Source organism: Pogona vitticeps, chromosome 1 (assembly GCF_051106095.1).
Source record: "Pogona vitticeps strain Pit_001003342236 chromosome 1, PviZW2.1, whole genome shotgun sequence".
Lineage (NCBI taxonomy): Eukaryota > Metazoa > Chordata > Lepidosauria > Squamata > Agamidae > Pogona > Pogona vitticeps.
The window spans coordinates 24232159-24259615 of NC_135783.1; the positions used below are offsets into that span (position 1 = coordinate 24232159).

The 27457-nt window shown below is 38.9% G+C and overlaps 1 protein-coding gene across 13 annotated transcripts; it reads right to left on the reverse strand.

Moving 5' to 3' along the window:
• Window positions 1-35: 35 nt before the first annotated feature.
• DYNC2LI1 (dynein cytoplasmic 2 light intermediate chain 1) lies at window positions 36-26794 on the reverse strand. 13 transcript variants are annotated; one of them, XM_072989525.2, is made up of 14 exons: window positions 26564-26654; window positions 25283-25419; window positions 24020-24128; window positions 22987-23021; window positions 21096-21165; window positions 20207-20295; window positions 18395-18581; window positions 15332-15400; window positions 14315-14392; window positions 12293-12369; window positions 11400-11470; window positions 10842-10939; window positions 9035-9127; window positions 36-324 (listed from the first exon to the last, which is right to left on the reverse strand). In XM_072989525.2, exons 2-14 carry the CDS (start codon window positions 25330-25332, stop codon window positions 262-264), a joined length of 1089 nt encoding a protein of 362 aa, XP_072845626.2. In that variant the 5' UTR covers window positions 25333-25419; window positions 26564-26654; the 3' UTR covers window positions 36-261. The 13 variants fall into 13 exon arrangements, with proteins under 13 accessions (XP_072845626.2, XP_078239035.1, XP_072845630.1 ...); XM_072989515.2 differs by lacking the exon at window positions 36-324 and adding an exon at window positions 4032-4658; XM_078382909.1 differs by lacking the exon at window positions 25283-25419 and having other exon boundaries at window positions 24073-24128; window positions 26564-26790.
• Between the last annotated feature and the right edge of the window lie 663 nt (window positions 26795-27457).

Consider the following 27457-nt stretch of genomic DNA (forward strand, 5'->3'; position numbering starts at 1 on the left):
ATTGTAAGTATCAGAAATAAAATACTACAAATGTGTACATTTTGGAGCAAAATTTTTATTTAATAATGTCACGCAAAGTTAAAGTTGCTTTTTGTAATAGATTTAAAAAAGCAGCCTGTGAAGACGTATGTGTCTTTTATCATACATATTTGTTATGCTGACAATCTATGGACACTGTACAAGTGTACAAATTATACACAGATCTTCAACCTGTGAAATGTAGCACTACTGTTGTAATCTTGTTGGAACAGGACTTCTTGATCAAGAATCAAACTCCATTTCCTTCCAGGTTTTGGAGGCATTTCTTTTATACTGCTCGAGTTCCTAAAACAGAAATGTACACTTTATGAAGAGAAAGATAGTCATTCACAATATAAGCAATGTACAGTGGTGCCTCGCACAATGGGTGCCTCGCAGCGCGATGAATTCGCTCTACGAGGCCGTTTTGCGATCGCAAAACGGTGCCCGTATAGGCGGGAAATCGCAGAACGAAGGTCGGTAAGCTGCTCGCTTACCGACCTTTGCTTTGCGACCCGCCGATCAGCTGTTCCGCAGCTTCAAAATGGCCGCCGGAACAGCCGAAAGGGGCCGGGGCGCGTTTTCGCACCCTTGGCAAGCAAGGGGAGCGCGCGAAAATGCTGCGGAAGCCCCGAAATGGCTGCGCGCAACCATTTCGGGGCTTCCGGCAGCGTTTTTGCGCGCTCCCCTTGCTTACCAAGGGTGCGAAAACGCTGCGCCCCGGGCCCTTTCAGCTGTTCCGGCGGCCATTTTGGACCCACCAGACAGCTGATGGCAGCCATTTTTCTGCCATTTTAATGGCCACGGATGACCTGAAAAGCCCCCCCCGCAAGTAAGCAAGGGGAGGGCGCGAAAACACTGATGGGGCCATTTCGGGTCATGCGGCGGCCATTTTGGAGCCGCCGATCAGCTGTTCGGCAGCTCCAAAATGGCCGCCGGACGCCCCAATCGTCGCAAAGCGAGTGCGGCGATTGGGGCAGATCCGTATAGCGATCCCCAAAAAGGATCGCTATACGGATTCTTCTTTAAACGGTGCGCTCGTTAAGCGAGGCACCACTGTACTGTATTTTTCGCTCCATAAGACGCACCTCTCCACAAGATGCACCAAATTTTTAGGAGATGAAAACAGGAAAAATAATTTTTCTTCTCCTAAAAACTGGTGAGCCTTATGTCCATCTTATGGAACACACCCTAGGACCTTTTGGAAGATCACCCTGCCTCCCCGAGGGTCAGAGGGGGTGAAATCACCAGCTTCTGGGACTCTTCTGAAGCTTCCCAAGCCTCAAAAGAGTCCCAGAAGGTGGCAATTTTGCCCCCTCTGACCGCCAGCGGGGCAGGGTGAGTGTCTAAAGGGTCCTGGAACACACACTAGGACCCTTTAGAGACTCACCCTGCCCCCCCCCCCCCGTGCATCAGAGGGGGTGAAATCGCCACCTTCTGGGACTTGAGGCTTGGGAAGCTTCAGAAGAGTCCCAGAAGCTGGCGATTTCCCCCCCTCTGGCCCAGCCGGAGGGGGCAGGGTGAGCCTCCAAAGAGTGCTAGGGTGTGTTCCAGGACCCTTTAGAGACTCACCCTGCCCCTCCGGGGGTCAGAGGGGGTGAAATAGCCACCTTCTGGGACTCTTCAGAGGCTTCCCAAGCCTCAAGAGACTCCCAGAAACTGGCGATTTCGCCGGTGCTGGCCTCATGCGGGGGTGGGAGGAGTGTAAGGGTCCTGGGAGGCTCCCTCGGACCCTTGTGACACTCCCCCCACCCCCCATGGGGCCAGGGGGGGTAAAATCGCCAGCTTCGGGGAGTGTTTGGAGGCTTTGCAAGCTTCCAAACACTCCCAGAACCTGGCGATTTCACCGGTGCTGGCTCCGTGCGGGGGTGGGAGGAGCGTCGCAAGGGTCTGAGTGAGCTTTCCAGGACCCTTGCAACGCTCCCCCCCACCTGGAAGCTGGTGATCTCGCCGGCGCTGGCCCCATGGGGGCTGGGGCAGCCTCGCAAGGGTCCTGGAAGGCTCACCCAGCCCCTTGTGACGCACCCCCCCACGGGGCCAGTGACGACGAAATTGCTGCCTTCGCTCCATAAGATGCAGGGACTTCCCCCCCCCACATTATTTTTGGGGAAAGTGCGTCTTATGGAGCAAAAAATACGGTAGCTTATGAAAGACAAACCCAAATACCCAGGGGAAAAATATGATTCAGCTATATCTGAAATCTTAATTATGAATATGATGTAGAGAAATCCAGACTGCAATACACAGTAAATTAGATCTAATTTAAAAAGCTATCATGTACACCTTTCATAACACCAAACAAAGAGCCATGTTATCTTTTAATTTCCTACTGAGAGTACACTATAAGTCACCTAATACTGAGATTTACTGTAAAACTATTGAAGGCTTTTATTTTAACTGCACCCACCTTACTACTTGCAGTTTCAAAGAGCAATTACTCAGATACTACTATACTAAAGAATATTAACTTGCTGTATACTATAAAACTGCAAATCTCCCAAGTCACCATACACTTTCATGTTTGTCCATGTATGAAAGCTTATTAATAGTATCTATAAACCCCATAAAAATAACAGTGGAAAGCTCTTGCATTCATGCTCTGCTTATGAGCTTCCAAAGGTCTGTCTGTGTGCTCTTGGAAATGAAGGCTAGATTATATGAACCTTGATCTTATCTTGTAATTATGGTACAGGTTTATAGGTCCCTCTGTATACGAATGGACTCTGTGCTGTGACAAGTTGAATAGACTGCCAATGATACGACACCCGTAGTCACACTGGGGTGCTTGGAACACTCCTCACATCCAAATAATTGAGTGAGTTTCTCAAGAACTGATAATGCTGACTATTAGGCACTGCTACAAAAAACACCATCACAATTGTCGTAAGCTTGTTTTTCTTCTGCACACGTATCTAGAAGTCTTCAGAAGTCTCATTCCATTCTTGATTTGCCCTGAAGTGAAATGTATACTTTTGTCATAGGACAGGAACTGGGGCTTTGACCCAGGGCACCAATATCAAGAGGATGGTGAAATCTAGAGGTGAACATATCATTACGTTTTAGGAAACTGAGTGGCAACATTCCTAGCGCTATTTGCTTCTTTCTTTTTGTTTGAAAGAAAAAATTGTCTTTTTAAAATAGGGGTACACATTTTCTCCTTTTTCTTGGGATTTTTGCCCATGCTCCAAAAAGGAATAGATGGGAAATAGCCTTACTTGCCATGGGTGCCAAAATTGCTTGTTATGGCTCTGTTCACATGTCCAGATATGAAAGAAAGGATAGTTCCCAAAACATATAGGCATTCTTTCCCACACCTACTAAATACAGTTTATGTTTCCACTAGATCAGATTTCTATTTCTTTGTAGATTTTGGGGGGGATATTAAATATTTTAAAATATTTGACCAGCACCCATGGCTTGGGTACAAGACCATTAGGTCAAATCCTACTTGTTTTAACTGTGTGTACATGGCTATTGAATGCATAGTTTTTCTTTTTCTGGTATTTGTGCCTAGAGGTATCTACTTCCTTGCATACGTGGAACCTCCACTGCTTTGAATGAACTGATGCCACACTGTAAAACTGCAAGACGGAAATTAGATAGAGTGCTTTTTCCAAAAAGCCATTACACTTCATGCTCCTCAAAAAGGATTCTAGGCTGTGTGACTCTTTGCAGAAGACTTCTGATATCAAGATTAAGAACATTCTTCTATAACAGCAGTTCTCAACCTTGGGCGATATAGGTGTTCTTGGACTTCAACTCCCAGAAACCCCACCCAGCATAGCTGGTAATGAAGGCTTCTAGGAATTGTAGTCCAAGAACACCTATTCTACAACCTTGGTGAAAAGTTATGCTACTACTGCAAATCATTACAAAATGAGAGATCCACATATACACTCATGGATCAATACACGGCACGGAAAACTTTCTCTATGGTATTTCTATTAAGACAACTTGGATAGAAATGGAGAGTCTTTTGAGTTTGTAGCTATGCTGGGTCTGGTCCTTGGGTCCAATCCACAATTCGAGAAGAGCACCAAACTCTAGAGATGGTAATCATGAGCCCAATGAGAAGTGTTTAGATATAGGGATATTCATATTCCTCTACAAATATCCCCAACACAGTTGTCCCTAATGAGAGTCCAGCTGTAGGCACCAGACCGTCCACTCACATGTCCTCCAGGAAGGGAGCAGGAGGATGAGTCTCCTTGCACAGCTGCTGAGTGGCCAGCTGAGCAGGAAGAGAGTGGAGCTCTGGGCACCACTGGCAGGATGAGCGAGACCAGCACTGCAGTAGGCCGTGTGAGTGAACGGTCCAGTCCTGGAGGCTGGACCCTCATTAGGGCCAGCTGTGATGGGGATATTCGTGTTCATATAGGAATACAAATATCCCCATCTCTAGCAATGATCAATAGAAAATGCACAAAATAAAGTCATCATGTAAGAAACAGAATGCAAAGTATTATGTTTGACAATATACCTTTAACATAAATGTGTCTAGTGGTTGTTGTGGGTTTTTCGAGCTCTTTGGCTGTGTTCTGAAGGTTGTTCTTCCTAACATTTCACCAGTCTCTGTGGCCAGCATCTTTAGAGGACAGCACTCTGTGCTCTCTATTTAAATGTGTCTTTCTATGCTTTATCTTTTAAAAGAATGGAATAAAAAAAAGTTTAGCATTCTGAATCATTTAATACTTATTCTCAAGATAAGAGCGATTTCACTCTCAGTTCTCATATTATAGGAAATTTTAATGCATTTAAAATTAAATGTACCTAGGGAATTGTTTTCTTATAGATGTATACAGGGCTATGTTACATCTTTTAAAATCAAATGGAATACAAAAATCCCAAAATGTTTTCATAAATGTCAGCTCAAATTTTATACTAAATATCTGAACTTCAAGATGTAAATTTTAGGGGAATAACTGCCAATAATATCTTTTTGACATAACTTGCCTATTACAATTTTTTTTCTGAATTAGTGGCATCAACAAAAGCTACAGCAACTTCTAATAGCTTCAGGAATAATTAAAAAATTGTACAAGGACCTGAGAAACTAAGAAATATTTGGGGAAATAAATCTCTACATATTTTTATTAACTTTAATCTCAAACCTATTTCAATTAATAAAAATATCATTCATAATCTTATACCTGGTGTCAAGAGATTAAGAAATTGAGAGATTACGGATTCTGATGCTCTTCTGGAAAATTCATGCTTTATAATCAGTGCATGGAATGAGGTAGCTGAGTGAGGTGAGGAAAATACCCACCAGTAATTGGAAGGGAGAAACACCTTCATCTTATTAGTGTGAGAGCCATCTTCAAGGCTCAAGACCTGGTACTGAGCTAATTGGGAAGATTTATTTATTTATATTTATTTATTTATTTGATTTATATCCCGCCCATCTGGTATATTTAAGCTGAGTTGTATGTTTAAGCTGAGTGAGGGGAGTGGGAAGAAATTGCTCTTGTCTTCATGAACATTCAAGGGAATTCAACACCTGATTGGAAGATTCTCTGGAAGAGTTCAGAAGATGAAGCCTGGTGCAAAAATGGGGACAGAACTTACTTTAGGTGGCTTAGTTATCTCTCAGGAAATATGCTATGCATATTAAGAAATGCACTTTGTGTATGCTTTGAGACTAAGTTGAAGCTATGTTAAAGTGAAAGTACTAGATTAGTGCAGTTAGCTCTCTTATTTCCTTCTTCTGTATTGCTTCTCCCTCATGCTTTTAATTGATTATTTGCTCCAAAACCTTTTTGACTATATATGCAACTGTTGACACTACTTTCTGTTCTTTCTGACATTTTACCATCTTTAATAAAATATAAAATTTCTTCATACTGTTGTTTGCCTTTTTGGATTAAGAGGGTTTGTTGTGCTTAAAACTGGGCCTCACCTTGACCATCTCCCAAGAGCTTATATGTTTTATGAATACTGTGCCATTTCTATGTTGCAGGGTTGGTGTAAAGTCACAGCACTTAACCTTATGAATATTTGGAAACTCCCTAATAGCACTGCTTAGCTGCGTAAGACTGAGGTGTTGAGAGGGTGCTGGGCAGGTCGAATCTCCAAGCCATCAACACATTTGGTCCTCCTGGGTTCATGCACACCAAGGCATGGCAGCATAGCTAATTGGGCCTCCCTGAATTCAGTGATCCTTAACATATGATACCACTGTAAAGTAAAAACGTACAAAACAAGAAATTAAACTGAACATTTTACTTTGGATGATACATTAAAATAAATTCAATAAAATGCCTTAGTCATTAAGTGTGTCACTTGTAATTTAAAAAAAGCTACGCTAAATTCAGATTATTTTGTATTAATTCTTCATACTGTATTTAACTTCTTGTAGAGGTAACTCTAAATTAATGACCTGGAATAAACCTGTCATTCTAAATGAATTTGTCACCTACGTAGAGTAGTCTAGAGTAGGTCTACTTAACAATAAATTATTTGAGAGCTATAAATAAATACTATAAAACTATAAAGTTACTAAGATAATAATTTGGCTCTGTTTTAAAGGAGTGCTCACAGACATGCACTGGAATAACCCTGAATGCAGAGTGTCTAGCCAGAGAATGAAGTTCTTCAGAAAATAAGGGGTTACTTTAGATTAAGAACTATGTGCTATTTACTTTAAGAAGATGCAATCCAGAAAAGGTTCCCAGAGGTAACAACACACTCAAAGTTCGTCCACGTCACTACCATTTTTCACCTTTACAAAAATGTATTGCTTTATATAATGGACCTTTACTACTAGTGAAATAAACTGTAGAAGAGCCTTTTTATAACAAAATATGCTGTTGCCGTATTTTAAAAAGGGAAAGGCATATCCCTCTGGATTCTGCTGTTTGTCAGCAGATGTCCAGCGTTGGCTCATGCCCTTTTAAAGCAAGATTATATGATTAAAAATAAAATTTCTTGCTGCTTAATGGTAGTTGCTTGCCTCAGGAGAGTTATTTTAGCCCCCATTACAACCTCTGTAGCTGCGTTCTACATGGCCCACAGCTGGATTTCAGGCAACTTGTAAGGTGCAATCTGCTTTCCCAAGTGAAATGCAAGTAAATATTTTGGACAATGCCAATGTTACAAAACATGTTTTGTGGGCAAAGTACATTTTGGAAGAGGGTTAGGGGAACTCTGCCCACATATTAAGAGTTAAGAAAAAGAAATACTGGCTTATGTGGCATTGACTAGATATATATTCCAATTAGGTCTGCCCATCCAATAAGATTGTCACAGGCTGAGAGTTTGGCACCTGAGAGAGGCCCAGAAACCACCAAAAATCGGACCTTCTTGGCGGTAGCCCCAGAATTGTGGAATACCCTCCTGCCCAGAGTTTGCCTGGCCCCCTCACTATGCACCTTTAAAAAGCTATTAAAACCTGGCTGTTTAGACAGGCTTTCCCAGAGTAAATAACAACCTGATGCACCAATACCTCCGATAACATATTAATTAACATATTGCCGTGTTTTATGCTTTTAAATTATATTACTGTAATGCACTGTATTGTACCTCACCATGTCTTTCACCGTATTTATGGTATTTTAAGTTGCACTTTATTGTTGTTGTCGTATTATTTTGTTATTTTATTGTCTGTCTATTGTTGTAAACCGCCCAGAGTGGCCTTGTCTGCCAGATGGGTGGTATATCAATCAATCAATCAATCAATCAATCAATCAATCAATCAATCAATCAATCAATTCTCAAGTAAGCCCAAGTTATTTTTTGAATTGATTTTCAAGTAAGAATGTTTAGGACAGCAGGCTTAGTTGCTTGTTTATGATATAACTGCAATTTCTACAGGGGTTAAGCAATGAAGGATACTCCTTCCTGTGTATACACTGAAGTTTTTGGTATAGTTTTGTAAGAAAAAAATACAAACAAAGTGTAAGCTTTAAAAGATTAGACAGACAGAAAAAGTATTTCTGCTTTAGCTGAACAGGAACCAGTGGGACAAGTTAATTATGACTTGTTGATTTCAATGCAAAATAAAGCATGATGATTTCTTTTGGATTCAACTCCTTGACTGTAAAGAGATTGCCTAGAGCAGCGATGGCAAACCTATAGCACGTGTGCCACAGCTGGCACACGGAGCCCTTTCTGCCGGCACGCAAGCCATAACTCGCCAGATCGCTACTCCCCCCCTGTACAGCCAAACCTGAGAAGGCGGCCTAGAGGGTCTGTTCTTGATGATGTATATAGAATATAGAGCCTCATCAAATGCCACAAATAATACAGCCAAATCCAGTAGAAGTTATTGTATCCAACACCACCAGCTATTAATACAAAATTAAGCTTCTTGCTGACTTGGAAGAGAGAGTGCATGTGAGCACACGGACAAATACATGTAATTTCGCCAGGATGTTTGCAATGTCAGCTTTGGCAAAGCCAATGAATTGAGGGAATTAGTCCAGCTTCTTCTGCCCTCTACTGAAATAACAAGAATTGTATGGCAAGCATTAAAACAGGTCCTGCCATACTGGAAGCCACTTATTAACAAAATACTGATTTAATATATTCAAGCTATCATGCTTGAAGCAAAACGTGGAATTTTAACAAGCTTTTGCTTGGTCTCTGTACTTGGTTTATTGGCTGTACTGGACATGACATGTTACCAATAGTGCAAGGCCCTTAGAATCATGTACTAGAGAAAAAATATCTGGGGAATGGCTTTCATTTACTTTATCTGGACTGATTGGGCTTCCCATTAGATAAGCCATGAATTATGCCTCCACTCTAATCTTGACTATTGCATTTTTATTGTACAAAGGGCTTTGACACTTTTATCTAATTTATTTATTTCTACAATAAACTTATACATCAGATTAGGCAGGCAGATTATGATTTGTCCAAGGCCACCAAGCAAACTCCATGGGATTTGTAGCTATAAAATATCAAAGGTTCAAGGTCTCAGCAGATCTCCAGTGGCTGAGAGATGCTATTGAAGTCCTCTAGGTTTTATTACAGCAATATAAACAGCAGCAGCACCATCACCACAGTGACGTACCTGGTTCTTTTGACCTCGCATAACATCAACTTCATATTCAGCATACTGAGGATCCTGAGCTGGGTCCTTGACTTCTTTGAAAACACCAATATTCTGAAATCAAGACAGCAGAATAGTCTTACTTATCCCCTTGCTTCAGTATGTGATAGGTGGCAAAACCTTTTCAGTCAAAGCAGTCCATTTCTTTACAGACAACTTTCCGAGGCCTCATACAAGCAAGTGGATACACATTCATACACATACATTTATACATATCCACACGTACAGCCACAGATGCCCATTCATATATTATGACACACAAATGTAAACAATTTCATACATAACATAATCTCATACACACTCAAACACTCTTAGAACACTTGTTAGATTCAGGAGGAAACCCAGATATGTTCTCACTGGAGACCATGGGAGTCTTTTTTAACAGGCCAGATGATGGAATGATAGTACACAGGGTGATCAGGATGGCAACACATGGGAAGATTATGCTTCCCTCCCAAACCATCTTCATTACAAAGATCACAGCAAGCTGCTATTCCATACCAAACATAATGCTCATCTTCAGCGTCAGAGACAGTATGCCTGCATCAGTTGCTAGGGGACGTGACAAGGAGAATACACAGTTGCACCCATATGGGTAGGCTTCCCGTAGGGAAGTGGCTGGCCACTGTGTGAGCAGGATGTTGGACTAGATAGGCCTACTTTTGGGCTGATTCAGGAAGGTTCTTATGTTTTCTACATCACCCCAGGCAACTCATTTCGCTTCCATGTTGTGTGTTGAGAATGAGCAAAGCACAGAATGCAGCAACTTCCCTAGATAACTCACTGGGAGGAATGCAAAAGCAGAGAAGGCTATGGCTGAAAATAAGTTGCTGCGGGCTGGGCAGGGAGTCCTCATAGGCCAGACCCATCCCTTAGGCCAGCAGTTCCCAACCCACATCCTAGAATACGCGTCTGTTCACCCCCACCCTTTCTCTCTCTCTCTCTCTCTCTCTCTCTCTCTCTCTCTCACTGGCAGGACTGCAACACAGGTGGGATTGCAAGGATACCCATCTACCAGGTGTGTAATGCATATAAAATGTTGCCTCAACTGGGGGCTGACTAAGCTTTTTAAAAAAGGAAAGAAAAAGACCTAATTGCAAGAAGGTAGTTCATAAAATCGACATATGCTGGTCAAACTGGAAGCCCCCCAGAAGAGCAAAGTGTTCCCAAAAACAAAAGTGCCATGTATACTGTATATAAAACCCCAGCCAAGATACTGCATTTCATGTGTCTAAAAAGACAGATATAAAAATTCCCAATGAAATATGTTTGTTAGTCTTAAAGATGCCACAATACCTTTGTTTTTGCAAAGCCTAACTCTCTGGAAAAAATGTTTCCAAAAGCAACTGTCTGAGACTACTCTAAATACTAAGCAGTTCAGGGTCCCTTAAGTTCAGAAAGGCTTGCATGACGAAAACAAACCTAATAAGATGATGTGATTTTAAGGGCCTATATGACACAGCACTAGAGAGATTAGGAGTATTGTACTCATGTACATTACTGTGACATGCCACAGTCTAAATGTCCAAGACTCTATTAAACCAGTTTCTGACTGCATCTGAACCAGCTAACTCTAGTTTGAATCTCGTACTACAAACCAAGATATGAACCCATGAATATGTTGAAATTATTTGGAAGTCTCAGTTATGAATGGGATCTAGGAATACCTAACTGGATATTGAAATGCAGCCTGTACAATTAGCATGTCCTATGAAAGGGATCAAGAATACTAAAAGGAGATTTTTGATAAATAAAAATATCAGCATACTTTTGGTGGAAATGCCTTCTCAAATACTTTGTTCCATAGATCCATTGGAGTCTGGGCATTCAGTTTTCCTATATCACTCTCAGCAGCAGGAGGGGGCCCTAGAAAGCATAACAATTTTAATTGTATTTACTCCATAATTTTAAAGAAAAGCAAATTACGTGATTCAGTTTATTTTTTTCAGTAATTAACAAAAATGAAGATAAGAAAACATAAACGTCCTAGGAGTTAATTGTACAGAACCATACTACAGAAGAAATGGGCTCCTGAGGATTGTCAAGATAAACAACAACACTGAAGTCATTATATCAAGGCTGAAGTAACTCCTATTGAAATAATGAGGCTTAGTTTTGATTGGAGATCAAATATCATATTGCACGCCATGTGGTGACAGGTACTGTTAGCTGAAATAGTTGAGAGTGCAAAACTTCCCAATTTGCTTCAATAACAGCATGTTCAAATAAGTTTTACAAGTTTTCAAAAACATGTTTTCTTTTAGATCACTTCAGCCCTGGATTCTCAGTACTGAAAATGTTTTATTACATTAAGGATAGAACCAACCTATTTGACTGAGAGAGTCCATTCCTGCTGGAATAAACAGTGGCTTATTCTGATCCACTGACATGGATTTGCTTTAAAATATAAATAAAATAAAGATTAGTCATCAGTACGGATCAAAAGCAGAATCTGCAAAAGTAGGTTATCAGCATGCTCCATTACAATCATGGACTCACTGAACAGGGAAATTTTAATTCCTGTTAATGTGGGTTCATGTAGACTTAACCTTATAACCAGATTGTTCCCCCTAAGTTCCAATATTTATTTAGCAGCTCTCCTAATATATCTGTTGATACTTTCTGCCTACTGGACAAGAAGGTATTAGCTAAGATTTTGCTTGTTGGTGATGAAGCCTATGAAGCCAACTTTTATTGAGTTAAATCACTGGTCCATCTAACTTAGCTTATCCTATTAAGAGATCTCCAGAATGTTAAAGTAAAACTTACATGAAACATCAGCATCACAAATAGTTGTCCCTCCAAAGACTTATTCCTTCAAAGCTGTCGCGTCTGAAAATCAATCTGCAAATTAAGCCTACTACTTAGCTCCCTAAGATCATGCACCAAATGAATGGCAACTAATTAGCAACCCACTGAACTGCAGAAAGTTTTCACCATCCTTAACTTTTAAGGAACCTTCACTTGTAATTTAAAGCTGGTGTCATTTACAGTTTGGACCTCAGGCAGGAGAACTTTCAAGTCATCTGAGCTCCTTTATTTGGAAATGCTAGACACTGACTGTGAGGACTGCTAAACATTAGTCCTTCTGTTGTCCTTCCCTGCAACTGTTAAGTTTGTCCGCAATATAAATTGACAAAGAACTGACAAAAAGAGAGTCTCTGCTCAGTCAATGTAAGACCCTGGGACAAGTTAGAAGTAGGGAATTATTTAGCTTACCCTCTATCAAAGCCAAAGGCTAAATGGTTAATGAGTGTGCGTGTTTTCAACAGCAGAGCTTCAGATTTGCTGGTGAACTGAAAAAAAACATGAAGATTGTATCATGGTCTTCTTAGGAAAATATAGCAAAATATAACTGCCACTCTATTCAGAGAGACACCAGATCAAAAATCACACTTAGACAGTTGTATTTGTTCAAGTGGCCATCATTAAATCTACAGTATTTGGGGTTTAAGACATCACATAATTTAATATTCAGCTACTGATATAAATAATTGCACGTTCAAATACACTCAATGGCCTGTTTTTTTGCTGGAAAGTGGTGTCCAAAAAGACTGCCTTTTTTGTGGGGATATGCAAGTGATGAGGGCATTTAAACATTACTTTTTCCATGCCTTCTCCCTTCACCTCCTGTCCTCAGACAGCTTTTCTTGCCGTCTCCTTTCTTTTGAGTGCAACGGAAGGAGATCTGGACGTTCTGTGTTAATATGCTGTGAAATGTAATTTGTCATTTTGTTCCTATTTATGGTTTCTCCATGCTGTCCTCAGAGTAGGATCCCAAATCAATAGCAAACCATTCTTTGTTAGGAAGGGCAGCAATAAAACTTGGGATTAGATCTTTTGTTGTTTTTTTCCCTTTATGCATGAGAGAATATGATCAGAAAATTCTGGTTTGTGGCATCTAAACTGATGCTTTGGCCGAATGCTTCTATATGTGCTGGGAAATGTTATTTATCAAATAAAAGTGTTGTCCATATTCCCTCAATGTACTAACATCAACTTTCATGAGAATAATGAATACAAATAAAAGATTCACTTAGCAAAAACGTACGTGCTGTCAAGCCAGAATTGACTTATGGTGGCCCTTAATAAGATTTTCAATGTGTGATATAAGAGTGGTTTTATCAGTTCTATCCCCTAACCAGTGAGTTTCCATGGCTAAGCAAGGATTAAAACCAAGATTCTTGGACTCCTAGTCCATCACTCTCTCCACTACACTACACAGACTAGCAAAAACTACTTAATGGTAGGTAGGTATGTAGGTAGGTAGGTAGGTTGGTTGTCTGTCTGTCTGTCTACCTGCCTTTCTTTCAATTCATATATCCAAGACAACTTACAAAATGGCAGAGGGCAATGGCAGGTACAAAAATTAAAATACTGAACATGTTATCACATAAATAATATTTTTATTTTACTTAACATAAAACATTTAAAAAGACAAAATGAAAAGGACATGCATACTGTATATTTTTCAAGAGCTGCAATGAGTTTAAAAAAGCAAAGCATCCTGTTAGAAACACTCTCTGCAATTTAATCAATGGCCGAAAGCTTGACAGAAAGGAAGGGGCCAACCCATACTTAGAAGGGGCTTCATAGAGTAGTCACTAAAAATGCTCTCTTGAGTTCTCACTAAATGTATCTGTGAGGGTAGTGAGACCAAGAGGAGCGGCTCTCCCAGAGATCTTAAAACCATGGGAGGCTCATACAACCTGGAGCTAAGCTATATAGAGTTTTATAGGTCAAAACCAGGACTTTGAACTTCGCCTAGAAATGGACTGGCTACGTACAACTGACCCTAGTCAACAATTTGGGTGCAACATTTTGGACTACTTGAAGTTTCCAAACACTCTTCAAAGGCAACATATAGAGCATGTTACAATAATCCAGACAGGCAAAAAGTAATGTGATAATCAGCAATTCCCTGCTTTCAACCTGCTTCCTAACTGACTTACTGCCACTCTTGGATAAACATTTTTAAAAGGGAAAATAAAATGACAAGAATGCCTTTATTTCTTAAAGTTACAAAATGGTACATGGTATTCTAAATGCAACTGAATTATGTATTTATGTAAATATATTGCATTCTGACAGTAATGATCAATTGGTCCCTAATATTTCCTAATATGTAATACGTCTTGCTTAAGTACTATTGCACTCTGACTCAACACTTTAAGTGACACTACTGGGACTTAAAACTGGTTAAGTTTGGCTGAGCTATGCAACTTACAGGAATATACATACCACTAAAGATGCTCCATAATAGTGAGAAACAAATCGAAGTGTCTTATATATTATTTTTTTCATCTCAGAGTCAAATTCCTATATGAATAAACAAAACCAAAAAAAGCAAATAAGTTATTGTTTTCTATGTCATTTACAGTTAATAACCAATAAACCAAAATACATATGTGTATACATATTGTTCAAAATAAACATTCATTTCATCCTAACAGTATTTTTTAAAGTGCTACCATTCTCCATTGTTTATTTATTTTTCGGTTCTCCAAAAGATGATAAACAATTCAGCATCACTATAAAATTATTCATATGTCTGAAAACAAAACTGTTTTATCTAAAATAGTATTTCAAATGATAATCCTTGTTTTCATCATTGTTTTGGATAGGACTGAAGAATACAACTTATGGATCCTTCATTAATGGATACCCAGTGATGATTCTACATACATGATTCATACCAAAAAAGTCTACTCCTTGGCTATTTTAACCATGTATGAAAAGATTTCTTTATGGAACAGTTCTCAGTGAATATACTTCTTGCTACGTCCAACAAGTATCTACTCATTCTAGTGTCAGAACTGTTGTTGAATAATTCTGGAAGATACTTAAAATACCTGTTGGCTATTTAACAAAAGAAGAAGAAAAAGAAGCCTGGGCTTTTATCATTATAAATTAGCCATCGAAGGTAGGTGACTTGGGAAGAATGTGTTATGCTGCCATCTAGAGGACAGAGTGTGAAAGCTTTCCAAATCACACTAGGTCCTACATTTTGGAGCACAAACATCACATGAAAATTAAGACTATTGTTTGATGTTACTATTAGAGGAAAAATATTTCATTAATCTTAAAACGACATTATGGAAATGTAGTATTTCTCTGCAGGGAGCTAGACTATCCATGTTTCATATTAAGTGTTGTCCTTCTATGGCTTCTATGACCTGTGGAAATCTCATCTTCATAACTTCCATAACTATCATATTTAATACCTTGATCCCAGCTTAAAATGTATGTATTACTTACATGAAACAGATCATATTTGCTTCCAATTATAATCAGTGGAATTGGAAATGGGTCAATCAGTTCACGATCCTGCAAACAAAGTAGTGGTGTTTAATGGTATTGTAATCCGGTTGTGTCCAGCAACACAACAGACAACACGTTAAGGTGTGCTGATGACACAAAACTACAAACAGCTTTAAATTTTGTTTAAGGGTTTGGAATAATTAAATTGTGGCAAGATGCTAACTTAGCTGGGAGAGGAGCTAGCAGATGCCAGCTCTGAAGATGCACTCAGAGCCTCTGTGAGCTTGTCAGCAACAGTTTGTGAACAGAGTGAAGAAACAGTTTCTGCATGTGTATTTAACAGGCGGGTCGAGGGGAAGGCAAGGAGTGCTGTACCACTGTCTACACAGGACAAAGGATACGGATGGTGAAAGAGCCACTGCAGTGAACTGCAATATCTGTGACATGTTTGTCTTCTTGTGGAAACGTACACCTGCATTAAGCGTAAACTGGTTGTCCTATTAGAAGAGAAGATCTGGAAACCTGAGATGCCCAGCCCACTTTCAGCTCATAAAGAAAAATTAAGCTTTTCTGGGCAGAACTGAGTAAACTGTTCTGGAAGAGTAACAGAGGGGGAATACTTCTAGGAAGAAAGAAGACAAATTGCAGGAGGTAAACTATTTAGACTTAAAGATGCAGGGTTTCTTTGAAAATGTCTTGTGTCCTTGGATCTACCAAATTGGTATCAGTGCCTCTGAAGAGATAAGTGATTATGACCTGCTGGAAAGGGGACAACAGACAGCACGGAACTGGTCACTAGATTCAGCATTTGGAAGGATTTTTCCGACCTCCAAAGGTGTAAGAAGGGCGAGGTTGTGGTATGTGATTCCTTCCTGAGAGGGACAGAGGCAGCAATGGTTTTTTCTCTGGTGCAAAAATCCAGAATGCAACAAAGAGTCAGCCAAGATTCATCAAGGCATTGACTATTATCCCTTTGTTTTGAAATGTGCAAGAAATAACGAAGTTGCCAGACACAACTTTCAATGCATTACAAGTGACTAAGAAACTGTGGATACGAAGATGAAGGACCCTGAAATATAGGTGTTTTTCCATTACATTTTGTCCTTCCGTTCCTGCTAGGAATAAAGACAGGAATACTGGAAGTGCAAATACTTCTACAAATTGTGTTATTGGTAAAAGTTTGGCTTAACTGTGGTCTGTGCTTTCATAAAGGACGATTTATGACAGGGATTGCAAAGATTGGTATTTGTAAGAAATTTTGGATCCTGTTAGGGGAGACAACATTCCAGAACTCAGGAAGACATAAAAAATCCAGGACAAGAATGTGAAATTGAGATGGTAGAACAGGAACTCACCAATGAATGACAAAAGACAATAAAGAAGCAGCTGGAAAAAATAACCAATTGTTGTGTAAGTCTCTATATCAATAGACAAGGCATGGGAAACACATAAAATGAGCTTAAACTCTTGACACAAGAAAGCAGATATTAACTAAAAGGCATTATAGACACCTGGTGGAATGACACTCATGCCTGGAATACACTATTTTGAAAGGTGTAATTATTCAAGGAATACAGCAAATTAATTGAAGGGCTGCATCAATAGAAGTACGGAGTCCAAACTAAGGGAAGCAATAGTATTGCTCTATTCTGCTTTGGTCATACCTCATGTGGAATATTACACCCAGTTCTGCACACCAGTTTAAGAGAAATATCAAGAAGATGGACTGTGTCTGGAGGACAACCAAGACAGTAAAAATCTGATAGACAAATTCTATGAGGAACAGTTGAAGGAGCTGCACATGGAAGATGGAAGAAGGTTGTTTTCTTGGTTCCAGAAGCATTGCTTCCCAGTTACAAGGAGGCTTAGACTAAACATTACAAAGAACTTACTGTCTGTAACAACTATTTGACAATGGAACACACTATCCAGGAAGGTAACACTCTCCTTTATTGCAGATTTTTTAAACAAAGGCTGGATGGCTGCCTTTCATGGAGGATTTAGCTGTGGGTTTCCTGCAATCCTAGAGAGCTTGATTTCATGACTGCCGAAATCTCTTCCTGCTCTCCAATTCTAAAGGATGAGCAGTAAATGTTTGAAAAAAAATAAGGAGGCTGGGGTCGGGGATAATTTCTTCTTCTCCAAAAGCCAAGAAACCTTTGCCTTCTTGCACACCAATATCACCATTATAAGGAGAGGGAGCTATGCTTCCTCCTGACCAGAAGAGTTGGCTCAGTGCAATTGGTGAAACAAGGGAAGAAGACATGCTCTCAAATGTTGATAGGTTTTGGCTAGCATACACTGAAGCGGCGTATAGAGAGGCAGAAATAAATTTACATATACTGTGCCTTTTTTAAAAAAAATTCGATATCACTGTGGTTACCTCATGGTATTGCTTTATAACCTTGCATTTTGCTCTATAGACTATATATACATTGTTTAGACACTGCATATGCATAACATTTGTACAAGATGAATGCATGATGCCAGGCACCTCTTCAACTGCATCTTTCCCAATCTATTTTACTTTTTTCAAGAGAGCACATTAGCAATTGAATTCCAAAGGCTGATATTAACATCCCTGAAATTTTATAATTGAATTAGTTGTCACATTATCAAAAGGCATTGAGTTTCTGATAGACACTTGAATAAATGAAAAGTATAGAGTCGTGCTGAAGACTGTTGTAGCTACACCCTTTCCTTATATCTGTAGCTTCAGTGAGTTGCTTTGCCAGATAACTTCTGTACAGTCTAGTGTTCACCTTCATTTCAAAAGGAGATTATACAATCAATATCAAACTGCTTCTGTAAAACTGTTTCTTTTGATTGTTGTAACATGCCATAACAATTGCATTAGACGTCTAAAAAGAATATATGAAAAACCTTTTCCCTCCTTCTGAATTTTCATTAAATTGCTATAATTTTCCACTGAACAATTTCTTTTACATGAAATGGATTTTCAGTCATGCATAAAACTCTAAAGGAATTGTTTATGATTTTCAAAACAATTATCTTTAACTGTATAAGCCTCTGACATCTGCAGAAAATACTAGTTCTCACTGGATGATCCTTTGGTAAATTGTTCCACATTTTCTGTTTAATTTCTGTTGCTGCTTTAGGATTCGTTTGCCCCAGTTTTGTTATAATTCTGTCAACATGCTTCCTAGTAACTTGCAGAAGGCTCTCCATGGCTGGCCAAAGTTCATTTGGTTTTGAAAGATCCAAAACAAGAACTATTGAAAGTGTCCTATAAAAGAAACAGGAAAACAAATAAAAAGATATCTTTATGGCTTTGAAGGCACTGGGCATTCTATGTATGTGATATAACTCATATACGTACAAATTTACTAGTAAACAGGACAAAAACCGCATTAAATAGGGAAGCAGCAATCTTTTTCTTCGAAAATGACTTGAATTCACCTGAACTTCATTGCCATGCTGTCTTATTTGCTGGATTTATAAAACTGCCTATTATGAACTCAGGTAATGTTCTTGAGTAACCAATCAGAGCATGGAAAACTTACTTTTTTAGATTAAAACTGTAACTGCTGACTACTGTTTAAATCTGCAGGTCACAATGGCCAAAGTGTGGAATTCTAGTTCAAACATTACCCCTTCCAGACTTTGATCAGATGTCACAGTACTCCTGAACCAAGGAAGTACAACGTGATCAGTTAACACCAACCATGTCTTGCTTCAACAAAACATAGATTCAACTATCCAGAGTTTCTCCATTCAGACATAACGATATTCTAGTTAGTTTGGAACAAGAACTATGCTGCTCCTTCTGACCATGCCAGAGAGGGAGTGGGAGGATACAACCTTAAGGCTTGCTTCTTTTCATTCATATAGAGCTAACTGATGAGAGTTATGCCTGGATGACATCCCCATCTAGCCCATCAGTTTCCCTTTTCGGCTTTTCCCCACTAGGCAGGAAATAAAAAGTGAAACAATATTAGAAAAGGCATTCTCTTGAAGTGGTTGCACTCCCCTGGTCAGCAGTATTTAGTCTGGGAGTGCTTCTTGACTCTGCACTGTATCTGGATTCCCATGTGGCAATGGTGACAATCTAACTCAGCAATCGTCATCTAGGTCTTAATTATGTCATGTCTCAACTACTGCAATGCACTTTACATGGAGCTATTCTCAAAGTGAGTCTGGGGTCTTCAACTGGTGCAATATACAGCAGCTAAGTTGTTAACCGGTGGATGATATCGCAATCATAGAGACCTGATACTAAGAGACTTGCATTGGTTACTAACTGCCTACTGCTCCAATTCAAGGAGTTGATTTTAACCTTTAAAGCCTTAAATTATTTGGGGCCTGACTATCTAAGGGGCTGCCTGTCTCTTTATGAATCTGTCTGGACATGAAGATCTTCAGAAGAGACCCTCTTAAAAACACTCACAGTTTCAGAGACCCACCTAAAAAGTATGCAGACAATGGCCTTCTCCTGTGTGGCTCTCAGACTGTGGAAAGTACTCCCTTCAGAGTTACAATCTGTTACAAGCTGTTTCCTGACCTGGTGTTGTTTCTAACTGTTTTCTTCATCGTTTTTAATGCTTTTACAGTATTTACTTGATTTAAATAATTGTTATGATTGATACTTGATTTCATGATTTTTTGACTCAAATGCGGTTTTATCTGTTTTTCTTCTTTTCAGATGTTTTTTAGCAACCATGAGCACTCTTTTTAGTGGAAAAGTGAAGGTACACACATAATGAATGAATGGAGAACTAATGAACATTTGAAATTAAGAAACATGGTCTTTAAAGATCTGTGTAATGACAGAGAAAAGAGAGATTTAGAGTAGGGAAAGGACAGAAACAAAATAGAGATTTATTTTGAAGTTGCCACATCCTTCATTTTTACCTTATGTTAGTTGTAGTTATTGGTACAGGAATCAGGTCCAACAGAGAAGTTCCACCACCTAGTTCCCAAAAATTAGCAATGTCTTTAGGCTGAAAAAAGTTACTTCACATTAGTAATCTGTACAGTACTTTGAGACATCACTAGCAGCAACATCATATAGAAGCCATGAGTGTTGTTTTGTACTGAAAATTGTGATCTATATAATTAAACTAGGCATATTCACATTTGAATATCGCTGATATACTGGTGACCGAAAAAGATTTCCTTTTAATATCAACAAGAACATAGCAATTATCTATCTATATTTTTCATCTTACAGACATTCATATAGAAATCAGCTTATCATAAATGTCCAGACCAGTTCCCAGCACTCAAAAACTCAAATCCTGTTGCTTAGTGTAGTAAGGCACACCAGAACTGACCTGTGAAATCAGTTGGGATTTGGTGAGTCAACTTCTCTATTAGTGTTTTTGATTCAAATGAAGGTACTCTAGTTGTGGCTTACTACATTAACTTGTAACTAGAGTATCAAATTGACCAGACAGGCGGGGTATAAATTAAATAAATAAATAATAAATATATGGAAGAGCTGACCCACCAAATCCTCAATCATTCAATGAGCATACTCTAGAATGATTTAATACATGGAACAACAGAATTTCAGCCAACATTTCACTATAATTAGTACAAGTTAATCTTTCCCCAAGTGTCCAGCTCAATACAAATTTGAGTGCTGCCAGACATGTGGTTGTATGATTGTTAAAGGCAGCTTTTGGGTAGTACTGTACTTATGACATCTTTAATAATCTAAGAGACAGCCTGTTGTGATTTTAACACTACTGATGATTCACAAGAAACAGATGGCAACATAACTTGTTGACATACTCACTGTGTTGTGTCCTTTTGCTCGCCTTCCAAAAGTGTACTCCAAAGCTAGTGTTGGTTTTGGAATTTCATCCCTAAAAATTTAAGATATTCCCACACCACCGTTTATTAATTTATACTGAAATAAAATTACTTTTGCCTTAGTATCCACACAACTTATTTTTTTTAATTAACAAAAAGTGACAGATTAGATTGCATTTCTAAATAAAGTTCAATGAAGTGAGTTTGTATGAGACAGCAAAATTAAAATAGTAACTCCCCTTGAACTTGGCAGGAATTGTAAAGTGCTGAGAACTGAGTTGTGAAAACTGGAATGGAAAAACAAGTAAAGATATAAGGCAAAATAAAAGATCAGCCTCTGATATTTCTAAGTGACTAAATCTTTTAACAGGGCATTTAAAGAAAAGGAAATTTGGCAAAATGAATTAGAGATATTAAAAACAAAGATGAGTGGGAATTTATGTTCACAAATATAATAACATTTTCTGGAAAATAGACGTTTCTGGAGATAGATATTTTTAATAGCTGCATGTTTGGCAACACCAGGACTTGGGACTTGTATTATTTAGGTATTTATTTGCTTTTTCAGTTAGTTTCACAAAGTCTGTAATTCTAAACTCACAAAGAAATAGATCTCACTGAAATCAGTAGTCTTTACATCTGGCTAAATATGTGCAAGAATACACTGTAATGATATGGGAAACGTACCAAGACTTTAAGTTAAACACACACACACACAAATATATATATATATATATACACTATCACAATAAATCATCTCTTAGTGCACAACCTGCACTCACTGAAATCTTAATATAAGGAAAATAAATTCATTATTTAGCCATCATGCTATTTAATGCTGAATAATAATGCTATATAGAGCTGTTTAGAAGTTGTTTTGGACTTCATCTCTCATTTACAATGCCGCGTAGGACTTCTGGAAGCTGAAGTCTAAAACATTCAAAGGAACAATGGTTGAGAAAAGCTGGTACAGAGGTGTTTTTGATTATCATGTTGATTATAAGAGAAATATGATTATAAGAAAAATAACCTATGAAATATGAAAGCTCAGCTAAAATTCAATCCAGTGGTTTTTGTACAACCTCAAATAGGTGCTTCTGAGGTAGAAGGATCAGACAAAATGTGCTGTTGCTGCCCAGGGACACTTGATCGTGTTCACATTCATCAGGGAGTGCAATTAAATATTTGTTAGACTTCATAATACCTTATTCTCATTTTTGCAGCAGCAGACTAACATGGCTAAACTTCTGGAAATGAAAAAATATGCGCCAGGATCCAATTGAGTCATCACATTTACACAATTCTTGTTGCACAGGAATTTGCATTTTAGACCACTGCAGAAAGGAGATAAATATTTGTGGAGAAGTATTTATTCCACTTCTGCAGAAACAGCTGAGCTTTCGGTGAGTGTAATCCCTAATGAATCCTTACGCGGTTGCACAATGGGGTTGCTAGTTTGAAGCTTCCATGTGCACTGTCACTTTTGGAAGTGTGATTCAGCACAACTGCATACATGGACATTTAGGCTTTGTAAACACTGAACAGGACCTTGGCCTTTAAATTCAAGGCAATAACCAAAGGAAAGTATCATTTTGAGTTTTCATGACATATATGAAATATAAGGACCTAAAACTGATTAAGACTCTATAGGCCCAAATCAATATTCTGGAGTATTTATTGATCAGTTGAACCTTTTCTCCACTCAGGTCAAAGTGATACATTTAAAGGTTGTGGTAGCTCTTGATAAGACATCCAAAAGTGATGTCATCCAGAACAGAACATTGTTATGTTACATTCTTACAAAGATATTAATGATATTTAGAATTCTGAACACCATACAAATATGAAATATTTCTCACAGTGAAACCACATACCTGTCAAGGCACCTCAGTATAATAGTAGTCTTTCCCTAGAAATTAAAAACAACAAAGAACATTACTTTAATGTCATTAAAATAAAAATACTGTATCATTCCATGTCCTGTAATGCATTCTTCTAATCATTCCTAACAAAATACCTTAAAATTACTAACTTAGGCAATTATATGTCATCTGATTACTGGTATTATTGTTACTAATATAAGAAACTATTGGAAATGACAAATTTAGCAGTAGGGCGCTTAAAATACAGGCATCACTGCAGCAATCAACCTAGGCAGGTGTATTAGCTGGGAAGATTTTGGTAATTGTAAATAACAGGTTAATCGAATTATTTGCTTCTACTGGAATAGCTCTAAATTAATGAGATGGAAATCAAATGAAAGCTTGAAATAAAAACAGAATACAGTTTATTAGCATACTGATATAAGGATTCATGTGCTGAGTAAAGCACCTTTCAATGAAAATCTGTCATTAAAATTAATGATTACAATTTCTATAGAAAGAAGACTAATTGCTTAAGTTTTTGCCTGGCCAGTTTTTATAGGATGGCTTGGCATCTATGTTTAAAATGATGGTAAATCTGATTTTGACTACATTTACTTACAAACTAAATGTTAAATTCCTTTGAAACTAGTAGTAGTTCTTTAGAAGTATATGTGTCCAGAACTGCAACATCAATCAAGATTTTTACTAAGCTGACAATATCTACCCATCCCCCTGTATAACTGAATATGTCAACTTCTTGTTATAAAATCACTTAAGCAAAAGAAGTCTATTTTTATTGTGGAAACTTTGAAAAAGGAAATTACACACTTGAAAATTACTGAACCCAGAGCATATGTGATTAAAATCGTAGTTGCTTTAGAAAATATTATGTATAGTATGCATATAAACATCATACGTCTGTACTTTCCTGCCAACATACAATGTAGGAAAGATTTCTTCAGGCTACAAAACATTTCAAGTAGATATGTAAATAAACTGTATTTAAGTCAACAACGATGTAAAATGGAACAATGATTGTTACCCCATTTTTATTTCCTATAAAAAACAATGATCTTTCCAGGCCATCTCTGTCACCTTCATGGCTTTCTCTTTTCTCGACTTCTGCTTTAGCAATATCCCATAAGGTGTCACTAGCAGAGAAAACAAAACAAAACATGCTTTCATGCAGAATTACTTTCCAATACTAAAAGATCTTGGCTTACTCCAAACCACAAGCTCTTTGGAGTCTTCCAAAGGTTGTATGACTGTTTTTGCCAACTGCTGTACTATGTAGTATTGGGAAAGACCCCTACCTGAAACCATGTTAGTCAGTGGACATAGCATCCATATCTTTTCTCATGTGTCTGGGAGAAGCAGCTGGGTTGTATGCATCTAACCTCCTTCTCATGGTAAAAGAACAAATCAGGAATCTTGTCTTGTTTGTTTGCTTACTGCCCAGTCAGCACCAGGCACTACTCTGAGTGATTTACAATTAAAAGGAAACCCAAACAATATAATAGATCATCAGCAATAAAATAAAATAAAACAATCAAGATCTTATCTAATAAATCTAATACAATACCTGAAATCTAAACCTAAACAATGGCAGGACAGGCAGCATAAATGGTCATGGCTCAACGGTGTCTTACTGCTCCCTGTGAACCTAGGCAGTGGCTTGAAACAGATATGTAAGCCATAGCTTTTTAAAGTCTGATGGTAAAGTCCACCAGCAGTGTCACAAGTTACCTACTCTTTGCTCTACGTGGTTAGGCAGGACTATATTGGGTCCATCATGATCAATACAAATAACAAAAGAAAAATCTCAAGTCTGTTGAAAAACTAGATGTTTGGAAGCAGCAGTTCAAAGTCTGATAAGTGTACCCAGGTTGGTGCACTACCTATACCAAATCTGGAAGAAGTTATTTGAACTTCATTTTCAAGAAGAACCTTCCTGAAGGCTGCTAACTTATATAAACATATTGTGGAGTAATTCCATGCACTCCTTCTCAGGCAGATTTTCAATACAAAAAGTTTACAAACTCCTGCAGATGAAGGAACATTTAAAGGAAAAATTATTCTTTGGTCTTTTTAAAATGTTTGTTTTTTGTGGTTTTAACAGGTCTTTCCCCCTTTTAATATGTTTATTTTTTAAAATGTGTTTTTTATACTTTGTAACTGGCTTTAATATTTGTGTTTTAAAGCTTTTGTAATCTGCTTTGAATCCCTCCACAGGAAGAAAGGCAGAAAAGAAAATAAATATATAAATAAATCCATCTCCTATTGGTAATCTTACATCTGCTCTCACCTCTGACCAAAGATGCTCGGGTTCATCTGCACAGCTGTAATCTTACACATTAATTCAATATGCCTGGCTCCATTCCAAGTAAAAGTGCACAGATTTGGGCAGCACACATCTTTATTACATCCGATGTTATAACCATCCTGAGAAAACACAGGGATGGAAGGAACCGTACACAAGTTCAGCCTTCTGCCCAGAGTTTTTGGCATGTACAGTACATCTATGCACCTAGTGTAGTTTTGTGCAAGCATATCAGGCAAAAATCAAAGAAACAAAACAAGAACACGTGGCACCTTAAAGACTAACTGTGGACATGTCACCAAAACTCACATTAAAATGTAATACTTTTTAAAGTGCCACATGTTTTTGTCTTGTTTTGATTACACCTACAGTGGCTTCTTTGGAAGACTGGGAATGCTGCTCCATGGAGAAGCAGCAGTGGACACAGGGGGAGGGGGGAGAGATTATGGCATTAACGGTTGGTTGCAAAAAGGGGCACCTCCTTCCCTTACTTCTCTGGCTCACCTTCAGTTCTCTCCTCCGATACTCTCCTCACAGCAAAGAGGCACTGGTTCCTGTCTCCACTGAGAAAGCACTTACAGCAGGCATGTTTCGCACTAGCAATCCCTCCCTGGATAAAGTGACAGACTAGGACTCTGCAGGCTGACAACAGTGTGTGTGGCTGATGGGAAGGGAGGCCAAATAAAGTGGCACTTTAACGGCTCGCAGTTTTATTTCAGTGTGGCCTTTCTTAGACGCAAATCCACTTCCTCAGCTTTAAAGTATGACATTATTTTGCCCACCAAACGTTAGCAACACGCTGAGGGAGACGCATGCCACGCCTTCTTTGAGCCATGACAGAGGAGACCTGGGTTCAAATCCCTGCTCGGGCACGGGAACTCACTGGAGTGCCGCGGAGATGGGCAAAGCCACTCCTTAAGTGCCTCACCTGCTTTGAAAACTCTGCTAGGGCCGCCCTCCGGTGGCGCGGAGCGGGACCAGATGGCCTGGAGGCCCCCACGTTCCTCTCCCGCCTCATAATGGTGGCGGTCCCTCCTAACCTGAGGGACCGCCGGAGGTCCCAACCCGGCTCAAAAAAGAAAGACAAACGTGTGGGCGAGTTTGTACTCGTTGCGACCATTTCCCCCCCTTCCTTTCCTGAAAGGCCGAAAAAAAAGAATAAATAAATAAACCCGCTCCCGAAAGAGCAGCAGGAGCCCATGGACGCGCGTAACGCGGAGGAAGGCACACACAGCACCCGCCCTCACTCCTCCTCGCCTCCATTACCTGCTTCCAGGCATCGCTTCTCAGGGCGCTCCAAACGCCGTAGGCCCTGCTCACTCCTCCGTCTCCATAGAAACCACTCGCTTGGCGAGCAGGGCATCATGGGAGTTGTAGTTCTACTTCCTTAGTTTTTAGGGGAGCTGGCTGCCCGGCTTGTTTCCGGCCCGTCGTGGAAGCGCCGCCGCCGGGTGTTGGCAAAGCGTGTTTTTTTTTTTTAATTTGATTTTTATCCCACCCCTCTAGACCATGTCTACTCGGGGCGGCTTACAAAATAAAACGGATCAGTATAAAAAGGTGTTGTTTTACCGTTGACGTGAATGGGAATTTGAGAGGCCATTTAATGAACAAACTTTTGCATACAGTAGTATTGATCCAGGCACTCGGCTTCAGTGACTCGAACTTCACATCCGTTTTATTTTTCAGCTTCATGGTCTAAATTTGGTATTTTTGGTTCGATTTAAACCAGAACTCAGAAACACGGAAGTTTGCTAGCCCTGGATTTCATGGTCTTTCGGAGGCCGATTAAGAGTTCGGAGGCTTGGACAGTATATCTATTGCATACCTTACTAGAAATACTGTAAATTCTATCGCATTCTGTGGGACTTATTCCCAAGTGTGTATTCCGACAGTATGGTTCAGAATCTGTGCTTGGTTTCCTGTGACTTTTCCTTGAATGGGATAGTTCTCAATGTAAAAGTATTTATGTGGAAGCAAGGTGTATACTGGATTGAAACATTTGGGGTGTATACATTGATTAAATAACATTTGGGGTGTATAAATCGATTAAATAACTGTAAACTTGAAGATACCAACATATACTTCTTTGATAACACTTTTAATCGTTTGATAACACCTTTAATATGTATATGGTATACAGTCATATAAAAATACATTATA

What these genes read in the sequence shown, in the direction of transcription:
- DYNC2LI1 (XM_072989515.2), bottom strand. Translation starts at nt 25,332, where the DNA reads ATGTGTAAGATTACAGCTGTGCAGATGAACCCGAGCATCTTTGGTCAG. An exon ending in TTATAGGAAATAAAAATGGG is followed by an intron (nt 23,022 to 24,019) that starts GTAACAATCATT and finishes TTTAATTTCTAG; the next exon opens with GGAAAGACTACTATTATACT. An exon ending in GCAAATATGATCTGTTTCAT is followed by an intron (nt 14,393 to 15,331) that starts GTAAGTAATACA and finishes TTATTCATATAG; the next exon opens with GAATTTGACTCTGAGATGAA.